The following is an 18,137-nucleotide window of genomic DNA, read 5'->3' on the forward strand; positions in this document are numbered from 1 at the left end:
TCTCAGTTCCCATCCGAGAACAGGGCGAACATTAACTCCTCTGGCTCTTCAGTCCGGTGAGAGCCCAGTTGTGGGGCTGCCGCAGGAGTGGCAGTATTTAACACTCTTGCACAAGTTTTTCAAACTCCCTTTTGGGATGCCCATTCGCCTCAGCGTATAAGATTGTCCACATTCTTTATCAGCGTGTCTGACTGCAAGTCCTGACTCCAGCTCACTGCTAAGGCAGGAAACAGCCGGCCCTGGCTCCAGGCCTTGAGTTTCCGCCACCCACGTGGGGCACCTGGATTGCCCACTTGGCTCTGGGGTTCAGCACGGTCTGGAGGAGGCTGTTACAGACTCAGGGAGTGAACCAACAGATGGAGCTGTGTGCGTGTCTGCTTCTTGAAGAAAACAAAACAAAGCAAAATGTGTTACCAGAGAAGAGAACGCAGTAACACACACATAGTTAGGAAGAAGTCCCGCTGTTCCAGGTACCATTGATGGGGGCTGTGATTCTAGCTGACAATAAACTGTTGCATTATTTATGAACAAACAGAAAGGAGGAGCTCAAGAGCCCCAGATGTAATCATAAGGTCATGGAAACATGAATCATTCGAACTGAAACAGTACACGCTGAATACACAATGACCACACTGAGCCTCACACATACGTACAATGGAAACAGCGACCTAAGACTAGAAAGGAAGGTAGCACCATGCTCGTGGCTCACAAGCCAGGGCTGCAGTGTGACCGGAAGGCTGGAGTGTGACCGGAAGGCTGGAGTGTGAGCGGAAAGGGCCCACCTTACCTTGCACTGTTATCCAAGCACAGGTACTCCCGCGGGTCAGCAGCACTCGAGTTGGTCGTTTTGACACCTTTGTCAATAAACAAGCCAGCCTGGGAAATACAATGACAGACTGAAATGAGTCTGGGATGAGTACCTGCAGGTGTAATGATGCACAGAAACAAGCTTTAGTGTACCACTTTAACCCCCAAACAGGGAGTGGGAAGAAAGCAGGCAGTAAGTCAAAGTGTGAACTCAAAGAACTACTTTCCTGGCCGTTTCTGTAAACTCACTCCTGTGGTCATTCTACACACACTTGTTTAGTATTCCACGCTCATGAACGAGAACAGGATCCTTGCTATTACCAAGATAACACGTAGTGGGGAGACATCCAATTAAATAAACAGTTACAGTCCAGAATTAGAAACCTACGCGAAAGGAAGCCTGATGCCTTAGCTCTGGGTGACAGGATCCAAGGACTGTTTCCTCACAGAAGTGACCAGAGCCGGACCCTGACAAACTAGAGTTCAGGAAAAAATGAAAAAACCAAAACCACAGCCATCTACAAGCCAGATGCTGAACAACAGGGGTGACAGGCGAGAAGGGCGCAGAGGAGCCGGTGGTGTGGCCAAGCAGGCACACTGGCTCCTTGTGACAGCAGATCCTGAGTGGGCTTGACCTGCAGCTGCTCCGCCTCCAGTCCAGTTCCCTGCCAACAGCCTGGAAAACACGGGCGACGGGCTAGCGCGTGGGTCCCGGACACCCACGGGTCGGGGGATCTGTGTGGAGCTCCTGGCTCCTGGCTCAGGCCTGGCTCAGCCCGGGCAGTTGCAGCCACTTGGAGAGGGAAACAGCAGGTGGGAGAGCTCTGTCTTTTCCTCTCAGACTTTCAAATGGAGTCCGGAGAGGGTTTCAGCAACCAGAAGAAACATCAAGACGACCAACTAGGGCAATGACAACAGAGGAAATTAAACAAAGTGGGAATTCTTTCTGATTATAGTCGGTTATCACCGAATAATTAATCAAACGTCTGGGCATGAAAAGCTCCTAGTTTTTGGCTTGGGTAGCCAGGTGACTAGCAGTTTTCATTCAGCAAAACAGACGGCCTGTAAACAGGTTATAAGGATGGCTTTGAGTAGATACTATGTATGTGTCCGTGAGAGGGTGCAATGGTCCTCAGAAGACAGAGCACCATGACAGACTTGCTACACACGGCTGGGAGGTGTCGGCAACCGAAGGGGCAGTGTATGAGCGCGCACACACACACACACACACGCACACACGCGCGCACACACGCACACACACACATGCACACACGCGCGCACACACACACGCACACGCACACACGCACAGATTTATGAGTGAGCCCACAATGCAGTATTTCTTTCTAAGGACCTCAAAAGTTCGATTTCCTTTGCCTCCAAAGTATTATCTTGAAGTCATTTCTAAATTTATACCTACTTATTGACTCCCATTACTTTGATTTAATACTCTTACAATTCTGAGCAGATTACTAAATGTCATCACGGTACAAGATATTACACATTAATTACAAGGAGATGCATTTTATACCACTTATGATCAGAAAAAAGAAATCATTTCTACTGTGAGCTGCCTCTCAGTAGTTCTCAGGCTGCCTCAACGACGCAGCTCGCGGAGACCGCACTGCTGTGTCAAGCATTTCCCCTTCACAAGCTTCCCCCAGCGCCTCCAAGCTCCGAAGCACAGCACACCAGTGTAGGTGTTCAGAGGTTCCTCTGAGAACTACAGAGCGAAAGCATGAACGGCTCTGACGGAGGGAGAGGCCAGGCTCCTAGCCACGCTCACGGCACAGCAGGTGAAGCCACTGCTCACCACGGTGGCCTACCTTCTGGGAGCGCTGCTTCTAATCCAGGCTGCTTTGAGCCCAGTTCCCTGGCGATGAATCGGAGAAGGCAAGTACGCCAACACCTGCCTGGGTGGCGCAGATGGGACGCCTGGCTCCTAACGCTGGCCTGGCTCCTGACGCTGGCCAGGCTCCCAACGCTGGCCCGGCCCCCGACCATCACAGCCATCTGGAGAGTGAACCACTAGATACAAGCTGTCCGGTCTCGCCTTCTTTCTCTCTCTCTCTACAAGTAAATCTTTTAAAAAGAAAGAGAATTCAGCCATTATACATAATGGAAATACTAGGGAGCCTGTGGGCACAAAGTGTATTTAAGACAGGGGGCTGGGGAGTGAGCGTCACACATCACGGCAACTGGAGCCTCTTCAATGGCCTGTAGGTGGCTTGATTTCAATTTTTGAAAATAAGTTTAAATATTTCTAAGCAATATGTCACTATTTACATAATTAGTGTTAAATAAAGACACCCAAGCAGCACTAGAACTAAAACAACAAAAGGCAGTAGGCTTCCTGGCCACGAAGAGCAAAATGTCAAACGTGCACCTGCCCAGAAGCCCTGCAGAGCCTGGAGCCTGGCCGGAGGCCGAGGGAGAGGGCCAAGAAGCACGCACATCACCGCCACTCAGACATGTGTGCAAACGCGCCATGCACACCTCTGTGAGTGTGCCATCCACCCTGAACGCGCAAGGCTTAGCCCATCCTTCCTGCAATCAGAAACGGCCTTCTCTGACAAGTCCTCTCCAAACCCGACACGGTGGGGTGAGTGGCTACCCTGTGAATGAGTCCCCCACAAAGGATGTGTGGGAATCAGCCCCTAAGGCAGTGAAGGCGCCCTTAAAGGAGATGTTTAAAGGGTTCTACCCTCACGAACTAACTCATGTGAATCATGAAAGGGCTTCGAGCTGCAAGTCTGCTCTCGCATTTTCAGGCCTTCCCTTGGCCCTTCTGCCACGGGCTAACACCACAATGGGATGACGCGACACAAAGCTCCCTCGGACGCCAGCCCCTGGATCTCAGACGCACGAGCCAAGGACATTGCTGTTCATTACAAACGGCCCAGTCAGCGGTGTCCCATTATAACAGCATGAGACAGGCCAAGCTGCAAGCCTAGCAGTCATCCTCGACCCTGCAAATCATGTGAACAGCAGAACTTGGGAACTTACCTTGAAGCTTGAATGGACCCTGTTGTTATAGAATGTACCCAAGGGAGTGAGTTCTGGCTTTGCCAAGAGCTGCAATCCACTCGATTCCCCAGTAGGTTCCTTGTGAAATAAATACCATATTCCAGCATCCTGTAATTGGAAGAGTAACATCATTAAAAACACTCTTGCCTAAAGCCACTTTACAAATTCTGCTCAGAGAGCCAACTGCCCATGCCACCTCATGTCACCTCTGCCACTTGAGCTGTTTCAGATTCAGAGCTGATGAAAAAGTTGACAGTAGACCTAGCACCCTCAAAGCGATTATATCGTGCGTGTTTTTACACAGCAAAAATACATACAATTTTGCTTGCAGGATTGAGCCAAAGGTAGAAATAAAACTGGCTAGTAGCAAAATATGCATTCAAAACAACGTTCTATCTGCTTTACGGTATTAGCCCGAATTCAAACCAACCAGGTTTTCCATGTGCCCAGCACAGCACAGCATTTCAGCAGCCCATTTCCCGTCTCCCTCCTGGCCTGACCAACAGCTGAGTCATGCCTATTAAAGTACCAGCCACCAACACGCAGAGCTCACTGCCTTCTTTCAAGCCACTCCAGTGCCCTTCCTGTCCTGAGACAAATTTTTGCCAAAAGGGAAAAAAAAAAAGTACCACATGCATGAACCAAGCAAGACGCCGTCGCAGCCTGGCCCGCTGTCCACTTTCACTACTGACCACGCACAGGAGCCATGGTCTGCACTCAAGCCGACACGCACAAGTGGAAGAAACCGGCCTTCATTCCCATGGCAGTTTTTTTTTTTTTTTTAATTTTACAACAACATTAAAAATCAGCCAATGCGGAGGACAACTGCATATGACTTTGATTAAACAGGTTATTAAGTGTTCAACACACGGCGCCGAGGAAGAAAAGCTACCTAAGTAAGTGTGCACTGTGGCCCAGGTGTACAGTTCACTGTTCTTGCACACTCCATAGCCCGGTGGAAAATACAGAGTAACGATGAGATACTGCAAGTACTAGCTTAGTTGTAACCAACAGAGATCCTTCCCAGAGCAGGAAAGACAGATGAACTGGGAAGAGCAGAGAGGCCTACGCACCAACACAAATGCAATATTTAACGTGTTCCCTTGAAAGTCTTAAAACGGGTCTTAATGAAATGAAGGACTCTGGAAAATTTCTGCCACACCTTCAGTCTTTTGGTCACATAACAGACAACACAAAATTCAAAGGGTCAGCAGGAAGGTTCCAGACCGTCTCCCTGCGCAGTGCGGGCAGAGCAGCTGTGTCCACACAGGTGAAGGGAGCGTGGTCAAAGGCAGTGGAAAGCTACTGAGCAGAAATCATTCGGTCTACGTCAGGAGGAAAAGGCCTGCCAAACACAAGCTCTACTCGAACAGTCTTGCTAGTCTGCAGCCAGCAAGAAACGACAGACGTCGCTGGGGACAACCAGCTCAAGAGCCACAAAACCAGGGGCAAGAGAAAGCCGTGGAACAGAAAACGAAGCTCAGAGGCTTGGCTGCCAAAGCTAGGACTACCTGCCCTCCCCCCCCCCAGCCCGCGTGCGGCCCTCTCCGAAACTGCCCACGGGGAACATCTCCTGGGCCTCCAAGGAAGCCTGCGGCAGGAGCGTCCCGTGCTGTCCACAGCGCATCCAGAACCAGCTCAGACGCTTGGCTGCCAAAGCTAGGACTACCCGCCCCCCCCAGCCCGCGTGCGGCCCTCTCCGAAACTGCCCACGGGGAACGTCTCCTGGGCCTCCAAGGAAGCCTGCGGCAGGAGCGTCCCGTGCTGTCCACAGCGCATCCAGAACCAGCCCACGCAGACACAGGCCCCACCGCACGCTGCCCCGGGGCCAGAAGAGGAAGCCACATTACCGTCAAAGAGGCAGGAAAGTGTAAACAAAAAAGGACCAAGGAGAATTCAAAGGAAATAAGATGAAAAAGACAAATGGCCAAATGCACAGCTTTTGGGAGGCGCAGTTGGAGCGGGACGCGCTGCAGTGGGAACGCAGGGCGAGCACGAGTGCTTCCTCTGGTCCCGTAGGAGCCCAGGAAGGGTGACTGGTACCCTCACCTTACACTGAATCTAACCTTCAGCCCCTGACTTCTACCAGAGCTGCAAGGAGTCCTTGCTGGATCGGCTGACTGGCAACATAGACCAGGAGATGGCATCAGTAAGACCACACAAAGCCTTTACTCTGCTCTAGGAAATAATCCAGTATGTACCTTTCCCACCTACATATCGAAATCATTTTGATACACAAATACGAAGTTACTGCTTTAATGTCCTTGCTTATATACTCTAGTTTTCAAAATAATTACCATAAGGTAATAAAAGATGAATTATATCATAAATTAGTCTTAAATCATAAATTTAAATTATGAGTGTACATTTCTTCAAATGCATCTTACCACCTAAAAGTAGTTCATTTGTTGTCTTAGAAATCATCTTCACGTGTATGTGAGTCTTAAACCAGGGTCGAGCATGCTCTGATTGCTGCAAAGGGCCGTTTGGATATTTACAACATCCTCCGCAGGCCATACAAGGTTCTCAACTCAGTAACTGAATTTTGAGTCGTGCCTGTGACCCCCTTGGCAGGGTCAGACCAAAGGACCTTGGGCGTCCTTTGCAAGGCCCTCAGGCTGGTCTTAGCCCAAGCCGATGGTTAGCTCCTGACACGTTGTTAGTGGACTGCCTCACTCAGGGACGGCATTCCCAAGCCGAGATGACGCTGTGCGTAACAAGAGGACGTGCCCCTCCATCAGGACAGCATCACAGCTTCCTACCCAGGCCCGCATCTCCACTGAGAATATCCAAGGCTTTGCTCTCCGACACCAGCAGTGGAAACCCCGAACATAAGAAGCCAGAGGCACTGAAGGGAAGACACGAAAAACGAGCCTTAAAGATGACTTAACCCTTGAAATGGCCCCACCTCTCTGCTTTCTTTGCGTCTATCTTATCAGACAGATGGACAGTAACTGAGACCAAGGATGCAGATGCAATAAAAGAACCCTGGTCAGCACAGAACTAAACAAGCAGCACCAGAAAGAACGCCAGCTTCCATCCACTGGCACGTACGACATCGCATCCACGTGTCTAAAAGGACACACACAGACGTTGACAAAGCCTGAGGAGCAGGTACCTGGGAGCCTGCAGCTGCGTTACTGATCAGGTGATTGTTGGGATGGGCGATCCAGAAAGTAGATACAGCCCTGCAAGGCAATGTGGAAGATGAACACTCCTCCTATGCAATCCTACCCACCAAAAGCTTCCCCTAAAACACCTTCCCTGCAAATCAAAGCCCTGGATGCTCCCATGTGCGTGCTGCCCTCCACCCAGTGACTCACATACAGTCAGTGGCAGGTACAGGGACATAGTTCCCAAACACTTTGTCCCGCATGCTGGTGCACATGGAGTTGTTCCGATCGGTAGGGAGGAGGGTGCCCGGCTTGGTGAGGAGCCCCAGGTTGTGGAACAAAGTATTTCTCTGTTCAACACCATCTTCCAGAAAGAAACAATGACCCAGTGTGTCAAATCCAATGGTGTCCTTTATCTGCAGAGACACAAGTGGATCATGCCATCGGTAACAAGATGAACTTACGGGCCAGTACTATTCAGTAGAGCATGCTCTGCAGAAACACAAACGGCAGCCTTCAATGTTGGCAGAACAGGCGAAGTCAAACAGAAAGTTCTATTGTCTCTTAAGAGGGTCACTGAAAGCTAACAACAGAACAGCATTCCCAGTGCAGAGCAGAGCATGTGGGCGATACACGACGTTGAGCAGTGAGGAGACTGAAGGAGCAACACGCCTCGACGCAAGGGGAGGCTCCTTACCAGCAGGCCGTGCGTGCCATGCACCGTGATGCACCGGGAGAAGCTGTGATGGATGGACAGTCCGTCCACGTACGTCGCGGGTCTGTAGCCCCCCCTGGCGTCCACGTCTCCGCACAGGTGGAAGTGCAGCGGGTACCGCCCCAGCTGCTGCTGACCCATGTGCTTCAGCTCCACGTGGGAAAGGTGCACTGACGAGAAATTCCTCAGTATCTGCAAGACAAAATCACCACAGTCCACCTGTCCTTCTCAGAGCAAGAGGGCAGCAAACATGGTCACTTCCACAGAGCACCTCTTCCAGCACGTGCTCCGGGCCCTGCTGTCCTGGCTCCCTGCCAGCAGCTGGCCACGCGCCATGTCCGTAAGCACAGGCGTTCAAGAGCCACGCACGCAGCCCCCGTGGGAGGGAAGTTCTCCGCAGGCTGCACGCACCACTTCTGCTCATGCGTCTCACTCTGTTCAAATCTTTCGTTCACTCTATTTCATCTCATCCTCATTTCTGTAACTTCTCTCCCCTTTGATTAATTTAACTTCTAAAACAATACGTGAGATTAATTTCTCTTCTAAAATACCTCTGAAATTCAAAGTCTAGACATTCAAGATTTTTCAACACTGGATTTTCAATCATAATTTTCACATCTATTTTTATTGGAAAGTCAGATTACAGAGAGGAGGGGAAACAGAGAGAAAGATCTTCCATCCACTAATTCACTCCCCAAGTGGCCACAATGGCTAGAGCTGAGCCATTCCAAAGCCAGGAGCCAGGAGCCTCCACTGGGTCTCCCACACAGGTGCAGGGTCCCCAGGCTTTGGGCCATCCTCAATTGCTTTCCCAAGACACAGGCAGGGAGCTGGATGGAAAGCGGGGCTGCCAGGATTGGAACTGGCGCCCATATAGGATCCCAGTGCATGCAAGGCGAGGACTTTAGCTTTCATCGGCTACACCATAGCACTGGCCCCTTTTTAAATGACTGAATTCCAGCCTGACGACCTCAATAAATGTATGACTTTTTTCTTTAGCTATATAAGATCTCCTTATAATCATTTGAAACAGCCATAAAATGATTTTTTAAATATCCATATGTCATTCCAAAAGTTTAAAGCTGCTTTAGTCAAGTGTTAAGGGGCGGCTCTCGGGAACCCAACTCCGCTCCCAGTTCCAGCCTCCTGCGAATGTGCACCCTGAGCGTCATCAGGCTCAAGGGCCTGGGTCCCTGCCGCCCACACAGCAGCCCAACTAGCTCCCGGCTCCCCGCTTCAGTTTGATCAAGGTCCAGCTGATGGGGGCATTCGAGACTGAACCAGAGGATGGGAGAGTTCCTTCTTCCTTCCCCAGCCCTCTCTGCCTCTCAAATACAGAAAATGAAAAGTTTGAAGAAGCAGCACATGTATTTAGCAACCAGGATTTTAAAGAAATTAACAAGCCCTTTCACCTACCAGGACATGTCCCCCAAAGGTGTCATAGTCGAAGAACTGGCACTGGTTTTCCGCGTAGCACGAGTGCTCCATCTCCCCCTGGATCACAATATTCCGGGTAAGAATTCCAACCTCCGCTCGCATGTCTACGCCGTCGAGGATCTCACCCATGTGCAGGAACTGAGGGGTTTCTGACGGACAGGAGCCAGAGGGATGAACGTTACAACAAAGGAAGCATGGAACCTGCCTGGAAGACACGACTCTTCAATGTACAACCCCACACGACCTGTATATGAGGCTTAGTGCGAGTGCCTAGGGCATGTTCGCAATCCTTCCAGACCCAGAAAATGGGAAGAATCTCTTCTGTATCGTCGTCTTTCACAAAAAGTACTGTACAAGACTATGGTAGGTAATATTAGGGCACTTCCAAAAGCTCATGGAGAGAAAGAAAGAAAAGTCTGTTGTGGTACCACAAAAAAAGGGAAAAAACTAGACTCCTTTTTCATCATACACATTTCCCAAGAACTTTTTAAGGGCCCCTAATGCAGTCTTTAAAAAAAAATACTTGTTTTGGTTTCATTTTAACTATTAGTGAAATCAACTCTTTCTTTTTTTTTTTGCCAAGTAGACACTTATAAAGCACAGAATTTTCTTTTTCATCTTAGTTGAAGAAGACTTCCATTTTTAAAACACAGTTCAGCTTACTATTATCCAACAGGGGAAAATGAATAAGGATGAAATTAAAAGGACCCTGGGAAATCAATTCAGCTAGTTCATATGTTTTGTTTTATTTGTTTATTTATTTATTCATTAACAAAACTGAGAAACAAAAGCCCTCAGCTGGCCGCTGCCTCGCCTACAGAGCAAGACTCCTGCTCAGCGTCTACTCCTTTCTAACACCCTTGGCCGCCCAGGTCCACTGCTGCGACCTTCGGTACCGATCACCATGTTAGTTGTTTCACGGGAGGATGGCAGCAGCGGCAGGCACGAGGGTGAGGAAGAAGATGGTGGCGGTGAATGGGAGGAAGAAGAACAAGAATCAAATCCACAAAAACCACAGGTTTCCCCAAAAGGACACTGAGCCGTCTGCTACCTTTGACCTTGACTTGGAAGCGACTGCACTCGGGGCAGGGCACGAGCGTGAACTCCTCCGCCTGGAACATGGAATAGTCTGTGCTTGCGACCACAATGTGCTCTCCAGGCTTCCAGCTGCTGACATCGTCCAGCAGATGAAGCTTCACTCCACCAACGACCTCCACCCGGAAACCGGAAAGAGAAACACCTGCCGAAAAAGATGCATCAATTGGACCCTTTCTTTCAGCTAACATCAATCTCACTGATTCGCAAATGAAAACTTAAGGTCAATACAATACAGTAACCATGTGGAACACCATCAAATACAAAAACGTAGATTCCTGTTCACGTGAGCAAGAAGTCCCGAGAGCCCCGTCACGAAGGGACGCAAGTTCCCACTTTCATGAAAAGATTCTGTCATCTCAAATCTCCTACTGCATTCCAACAGAGTGCTCAAACTGTGCTGATGCTGTCCCAGACCATCTTAACACATGACAAGAACCTATCACACTGAAGGCCACGCTGCCAGGCCCAGCATAGTCTGCAGCGTAACTCCGCCTTGCAACCGATCCAAGCACAGAGAACCAGGACACAGGCGGGCTTCACGGCAAGAGCAGCAGTGTGTCCCAGAAAACCCTTCCTTTGTGTGCCCTTGTCCACGCTTCATTCGTCATCATTTCTCTACCCTCATAAACAACACAGATTTGCTACAGTTTCCGAGCCGGGGAAGCCTACAGATGGCGGCACAGGAAGGATCCTGTCTAGAGAAGACTCGGTTTCTCACAATCGACACCTGTTCTGTGGATCCTTACAGCACAGGCTTTATCTGTTCTTAGCCTAAGATACTGTCCACTTTTTCTCTTAAATAATACATTTAAGGGGATTCTCTCCAAATATCCCCGCTAGAAGCCACTGGGCTTCAATATTCCCGTGCTATTTTCTCAGTCTGGGAGCTGCTTCCATGAAGCCAGTCAGACTCCACTCGTTTCTGTGTTCACTCTGCTGCCCAGACACACAGGCACCTGCTGAACGGATGAACACACCCTGCATATGCTTGGCACCAGGCCTGAGGTCACGTGACAGGACACCGTTCATACCCTGCATATGCTTGGCACCAGGACCTGAGGTCACGTGACAGGGCACCGGTCCCACCAGGCGCCTTGTCCAAGACAAGGTGAATTACAGAATCTGGGGACAGCGAGTGACTCCGAGCTCCCAACGTCTCCTTTGAAGCTCCAAACCGAGGCAGAATGAGGCAAATCGGAAGTGCACAGCTGAAGCAGCCTCCCTGTAAGTCACAGGATACGGGCACTTCCTTACTGTGTAACACCCAGGTTGTGGGTTAGATGACACGGGCTAAAAGTTCATTTTATGAAAACCTGTATGAATTAGGGAAAAATTACTTGTTAACACTGATGTAAAAAAAAAAATCACATTTCAAAGGTAGTTGTTTAATAAATATCTGTACTTTACTATAATTCTTCTAATTAATAATACACTACCCCAGTGGTAGCTTTTGAGATGCTTACTCTAAGAAAAAGAGACCTAAGTGAAGGAACACACCTCCCCAAGTTAGGATCATCAAAATCAGGTGTGGCTGCATAGCCAGCCAATCTCAGTCTGCGGGGCCAGCATCCATATGGGCACTGGTTCTAGTCCCTGCTGCTCCACTTCCCATCCAGCTCCCTTCCCTTCCCGGGCCTGGGAAAGCAGTCGAGGACGGCCCAAAACCTTGGAACCCTGCACCTGCGTGAGAGACCCAGAAGAAGCTCCTGGCTTCAGACTGGCTCAGTCTGGCCATTGTGATCATTTGGCAAGTGAACCAGTGGCGGGAAGATCTTTCTCTCTGTTTCTCCTTTTCTCTGTAAATCTGTTTCTCAAATAAAAATAAAGTCCTTTTTAAAAAAAGGCAGGGAAATTCGTGCAAGAAATGAGACATAACAGAGATGTTCCCAGTCTTGAGCTAACTATTGAGATAAAACCAAACGGGGCAAATCTGGGATTCTAATTTTCACAGACTTCGACCAGGCCTACTTTTCTACTACTGTAAAAGCACGCACCAAAAGACGTGTGGTCTTATTTTTGTTTATTTGAGTCTAGTTATGAAAGCCCCGAATGGAATTTCATCCCAATAGTGACACTGGTAAGTCAGCGACTGTAACAATGGCTAACAGTTGTTGGGACTTCACAATGACCTTTCACCAAGACGCCGTTCATTCCAGCTACTGTTACGTTCATCATTCAGCAGAGTGCGAAAGGTCAGACTCTGAACAGCGGCTCCAACCCACCAGCCTTTCTCTCTGCTTTACAAATAACTAAAAATTAAAAAACAAAAACAACAACAAACCGTAGAGATTAGAATCGAATGTTCACTATTTTCAGAGTCCATTTTTCTCAACCTCTAATTTTACTGCCTTCCCAAGAATAAAAGCAGGCGGCAAGTTAAGAACAAAGACAGGGGCCAGCATTGTAGAAGAACATGTTAAAGGCATGGGCTGCAATGCCAGCATCCCAAGTAGGCAGCGCCAGGTTCGCGTCCCAGCTGCTCCACTTGCAAGCCAGTTCCTGGCTAATGTGCCTAGGAACGCAGTGGGACCGGGCCCAAAGGCCTGGGCTGCTGCCACCCTGCTGGGGACCTCCAAGCGGATCCTGTTCTGGGCACCCTGTGCCACCCATGACGATCCTGCTCCGGGCACCCTGTGCCACCCATGACGATCCTGCTCCGGGCACCCTGTGCCACCCATGACGATCCTGCTCCGGGCACCCTGTGCCACCCATGACGATCCTGCTCCGGGCACCCTGAGCCACCCATGACGATCCTGCTCCGGGCACCCTGAGCCACCCATGACGATCCTGCTCCGGGCACCCTGAGCCACCCATGACGATCCTGCTCCGGGCACCCTGTGCCACCCATGACGATCCTGCTCCGGGCACCCTGTGCCACCCATGACGATCCTGCTCCGGGCACCCTGTGCCACCCATGACGATCCTGCTCCGGGCACCCAGTGTAACACACGACGATTCTCTCTCCCTGTTTCTCCCTTAGCCCATCTTTCTTCCTCTAACTCTTTCAAATGAACTTTAAAAATTAAAAAGAGAACAAGAATCATGAAAAACCTCACCTGAGCAACAATCACTACCGCAATTTCACATCTGCTACAAAACAAAGAGCAGTTCTTCTAAAAAAAGGTCACTAAAACATCTTTTTTTGTGCTACATTTCAATAATTCTGTAAAAAAAAAAATTAGAAAATGAGGATTTGATTTGAAAGACTACCACTAATGTTGTCACTTTGTTTGAAGTATACACAGGAAAGACCTGTACTATTTCATAATTCCTTTTTTTTCTCTCTCCTCAAAAAAAAAAAAAAAAATCCAGCCCAGGATGATTTCCCATTAGCTCTCCTGAACTGCAAGGGGAAAGGAACTAAGCTCATGCTCCCCACTTCCCGGAGACAGCTTTCACCTGTTCCAGAAAGGGAGCCACACGGGACACAGCAAGCACAAACATCCCCCGACAGGGAGGTGAGAGGTGAGAGGTGAGAGGTGAGAGGTGAGAGGATGTCTCCAGGAACCAGGCGTTGTCGGCAGTGTACAAATGAAGACACGCTGCTCATGGGGGAAGCACTGACTGTGGGCCTGCCTGGAATCTTCTGGAGGCAGGACCACCTAACTTTTCTGAAGGATCCATGTCTGCCAAAAATAGATGTTTCCCATCCACAGAGGCTCTTCGCCAGAGCAACCACAGTGGGCGCGAAGTGCCAGCAGTCCTGCAGGCACAAAGCAAAGGCTGGCTCTCATCGCCTCACCCCAAACCCAAGAGGTGTCAGAAGCAACAACTTTTGCAAACCAGAAATTCTACTAGCTTGTTGAAGACAAAAAGACTTCCTCTGTGTAATAACAATGCAAAATACAACCCAAGACATGTCTGCACCAGCAGGATGTAGCTGACACGCGTGCAGGTGCTGGTTCAGCAGCTGAGCTGCCGCGGAGACGCCCACGCCCCAGCCGAGAGTGCCTGCTGGCAGTGCTGGCTCCTCTGGGCCCCAGATGCCCACAACACACACCCAGGAGGCAGCAGGCATTCGGGTCTCCGCCTTCCAGGTGGGAGACTCCGACGGTGAGCTCCCAGCTCCTGGCTCTGGTGCCCCACAGCCTTGGCTGTTGGATACACTGGAGGAATGAACCAGAGGAAAGCTCTCTCTCCGTCCGTCTGCCTTTCAAATAAAATTAGATCAAAATTATAAAAAACTGCTAATAATATTTATTGAATATTTACTACAGGCACTGTGCTAAAAACAACATTCTTCACGTCCAATATTCATAGCAGCCCAGCTGGTTGGTTTAGCTGACAGCAGCTAAATGGCAGAAGCTGAGCCAATCTGAAGCCAGGAGTCAAGAGCCTCTTTCAGGCCTCCCACACGGGTGCAGGGTCCCAAGCCCTTGACCCATCCATGACTGCTTTTCCAGGCCACAAGCAGGGAGCTGGATGGGAAATGGAGCAGCTGGGACACAAACCAGTGCCCTAATGGCATCCCAGCACGTACAAGGCGAGAACTTTAGCCACCAGGCTACCACGCCAGGCCCAATGAGACATTTCTTTAAAACAAAAACCTCCTAATACTTACCAGTGTATCTCACAAGAGTATGCGTTTGTGCTGGCCTACCTTCAATCCATTCGCTATAGGCTGTCACGGAGAACTTCTGCCCGTCCACCGTATAAAATTCTCTCTGGGCAAGAGCCTTCCCACCACTGCTATGATTTTCGTAGTTCCTCACAGATTCATTGCAAGAAGCGCTTCCCCCATCAATGACACCCACTAAAGCCCAAGCCTGCCTGGAAGGAAGAAAGAGAACGCGTGTTGGGTTACTTCCAAGGCCCTGACCCAAACCGCTCACACATACGTCACACCAGGGTGCTGCCTAACTGTTGCCTTCCTGTTTGCACACTGGTGTCGACTGCACACCCTGGGGTAACTGACCTCATAAAAGGAAACACACTTGTGTGCACCATGCTCCAACAGGTGACACACCGGGCAGCGAGGACTTCCTGCCTCAGCATGGACTCCGCTCACTCACACCCCATTCTGAAAGCTCACTCGGGCTTTGTCACCTGCCCTCCCTCACCTGCTCTGCAAGCTTAGAAAAACCCAGCTGCACAGTATCGAAGTTTGCAGGAAACCGAAATTAAAAGACAGATTTTGGAAATGCAAGCAGTTTTTCAAAATATGTGTTCTTCAGGACCTCTCTGATGACTCCTGATAGGCATTAACTTAAAATTTGGCACTGGGGGCTAACATTGTGGCACAGCTCATTAAGCTGTGACCTGCAACTGTAGCATCCCACAGCAACACTACCAGTTCAAGCTTCCGCTACTCCACTTCCGACTCAGCTGTCTGTTACTGTGCTTGGGAAAGCAGCAGAACACGATTTAGTCACAGAGAAGCCTTGGGTGGAGTTCCATGCTCGTGGTGCTGGCTGGCACAGTCCTTGGGAGACGGAACAAGTGAACAGAATACCTCTTCTCTCATCGCCCTTTCTCGTGTGTGCGCAATATTGCCTTTTGAATAAATGTGTGTGTGTGTTTGCTGCACAAAAATAACTTCTTGATTCCCACTTTATATGATCTTTTCAAAATACTCCCTCTGAAACCACAGGGTGGTCATCAGAATCCCTAAAGGCTGCCAGACCCAGAGTCACTGTGGCTTGCAAGCTCCCGGGTGCGGAGCCGACACTGGAGGCACAGCCTGCCTACACATCCCCTCGCGCTGACAACCCTGGGAGGCAGCAGGTAACATCCACATGCCTGGGCCCCTGAAGGCCCCACAGGAGGGTCGCTCTGAGCTCCTGGCCCCTGACATCCCCACAGGAGGGTCGCTCTGAGCTCCTGACCTCTGACGGCCCCACAGGAGGGTCGCTCTGAGTTCCTGGCCCGACGGCCCCACAGGAGGGTCGCTCTGAGCTCCTGGCCCCTGACATCCCCACAGGAAGGTTGCTCTGAGCTCCTGGCCCCTGACATCACCACAGGAGGGTCGCTCTGAGCTCCTGACCCCTGAAGGCCCCACAGGAAGGTTGCTCTGAGATCCTGGCCCCTGACATCACCACAGGAGGGTCGCTCTGAGCTCCTGGCCCCTGAAGGCCCCACAGGAGGGTCGCTCTGAGCTCCTGGCCCCTGACGGCCCCACAGGAGGGTCGCTCTGAGCTCCTGGCCCCTGACATCCCCACAGGAGGGTCGCTCTGAGCTCCTGGCTCTTGGCTTTGGCCTGGTCCTCTCCTGGCTGCTGCATGCATTTGGGGAATGAACTAGCAGGCAAGGGACTCTGTTTTTCTTCCCTCCTTTCCAAATACAGTCAAGACCACATTTTCAGAGGGCTACATAGCTGTTCCCAGGTGGTATGAGCATGCACCATTGAGCTTGAACTCTGCAACTTTCCTAAGTAACAGAATGACTTGGAGGAGAGCGTGCTCTTTTTTTTTTTTTTTTTTTTTTAAAGATTTATTCATTTTTATTACAGCCAAATATACACAGAGGAGGAGAGACAGAGAGGAAGATCTTCCATCCGATGATCCACTCCCCAAGTGAGCCGCAACGGGCCGATGCGCGCCAATCCGAAGCCGGGAACCTGGAACCTCTTCCAGGTCTCCCATGTGGGTGCAGTGTCCCAATGCATTGGGCCGTCCTCAACTGCTTTCCCAGGCCACAAGCAGGGAGCTGGATGGGAAGTGGAGCTGCCGGGATTAGAACCGGCGCCCATATGGGATCCCGGGGCTTTCAAGGCGAGGACTTTAGCCGCTAGACCACGCTGCCGGGCCCGAGAGCGTGCTCTTACACAGGCTGCTGGCCTCACCCTGCCAATGGTAGCGTGGGACCGGAGAACTGCATTCTAACCAGTTCCCAGGTGATGCTCCTGCTGCCGGCCAAGGGTCCCGCAGTTAAAGGAGACCTAGTTAACCGAGACTGCAATGCCCTGGCCTGGAGGTCCCACGCTCTGTGAGCAGATCCTGTCCTAAGGAGGGCCCCAGGAATCGGGAGCTCTCATAGCCGGCAGCTGGGGGGCCAGGCTGAGAAGCCCTCTGTCCCAGGGTTCTTAGGCTTTAAGCCAGGCAGTCGCCACCCCACAGGCCTGCTGTTGTCCATACTACACAGCTCTTCACTGAAAGCCCTCTGTTGAAAAATGCCATTTTCCTTTTGGGACTTGCCCAAGCTTGCAGGCAAAATCAAAGGGAAAGCACCAGAACAAAAAGCCAGAGATATTTGCCTTTTAGCTCCTGGTTCAAAACATGGAAAGGAAAGCGTCAACTTCCTATGTAGGAGGGAAAAAACACTGACAGTAAATGTAATCTAGGCCAGACAGATGGCTGGATATTCACGGAGGAAAGTTAGCCAAACCAGGCTCCCGCCCTCAGAAATCCCACAGGGCCCGGCGTGGATTAGCTACTCTCTGGCTAACCATGCTTCCTAGCTCACTCCTAACCCTTCATATAGGACAAGGCATCAAATAAACACTACCTCAAATCATTGTCTGTTACTGGAGAGAGAGGGAAAAAGACAGTGCCAGAGGCTTCCCTCATTGGCCAGGACTGCCTCAGCAACTGTGACACTACCCCCTAGCCGGCCACTTCCCTCCTCCACGCATCGTGGGCTGCTGGCCAGTCTATTCTGTGACCCGGATGGTGGTCACACAGACATCATGCTGTGACAATAACGGACAGAAGGCATCGTGGGCTGCTGGCCAGTCTACTCTGTGACCCGGATGGTGGTCACACAGACATCACGCTGTGACAAGTCATTAGGCTCAACATGCACTTATCCATCTACGTACTGCATGTTCTAAACAAAAACAACCTCCGAGTTTTTACACATGGTATTCCCTCTGTCTAGAAGGCCTCCCTTCTCCACGGGCTGCACAACACATCCCTGCACTGCCTTCAGATCTCTTGCCTTTGAGAGGCTCGCACTGATTCCTCAGGTCAGTCGGGCTACTTCCGCTCCAGCTCCTGTAACAGTAG

At 50.5% G+C, this 18,137-nt stretch overlaps 1 protein-coding gene across 1 annotated transcript in view; it reads right to left on the reverse strand.

Moving 5' to 3' along the window:
• The window catches only part of CEMIP2 (cell migration inducing hyaluronidase 2), a 69,734-nt gene that overhangs the window by 30,110 nt on the left and 21,487 nt on the right, over positions 1-18,137 (reverse strand). The window contains exons 5-12 of the mRNA XM_058657282.1: positions 14,795-14,964; positions 10,148-10,336; positions 9,076-9,245; positions 7,642-7,851; positions 7,155-7,360; positions 6,950-7,019; positions 3,811-3,939; positions 788-876 (exon numbers count right to left, since the gene is read on the reverse strand). Coding sequence (XP_058513265.1) covers positions 788-876; positions 3,811-3,939; positions 6,950-7,019; positions 7,155-7,360; positions 7,642-7,851; positions 9,076-9,245; positions 10,148-10,336; positions 14,795-14,964 — 1,233 coding nt within the window. The remainder of the gene's footprint in view (positions 1-787; positions 877-3,810; positions 3,940-6,949; positions 7,020-7,154; positions 7,361-7,641; positions 7,852-9,075; positions 9,246-10,147; positions 10,337-14,794; positions 14,965-18,137) is intronic.

This window comes from Ochotona princeps, chromosome 31 (genome assembly GCF_030435755.1).
Source record: "Ochotona princeps isolate mOchPri1 chromosome 31, mOchPri1.hap1, whole genome shotgun sequence".
NCBI lineage: Eukaryota > Metazoa > Chordata > Mammalia > Lagomorpha > Ochotonidae > Ochotona > Ochotona princeps.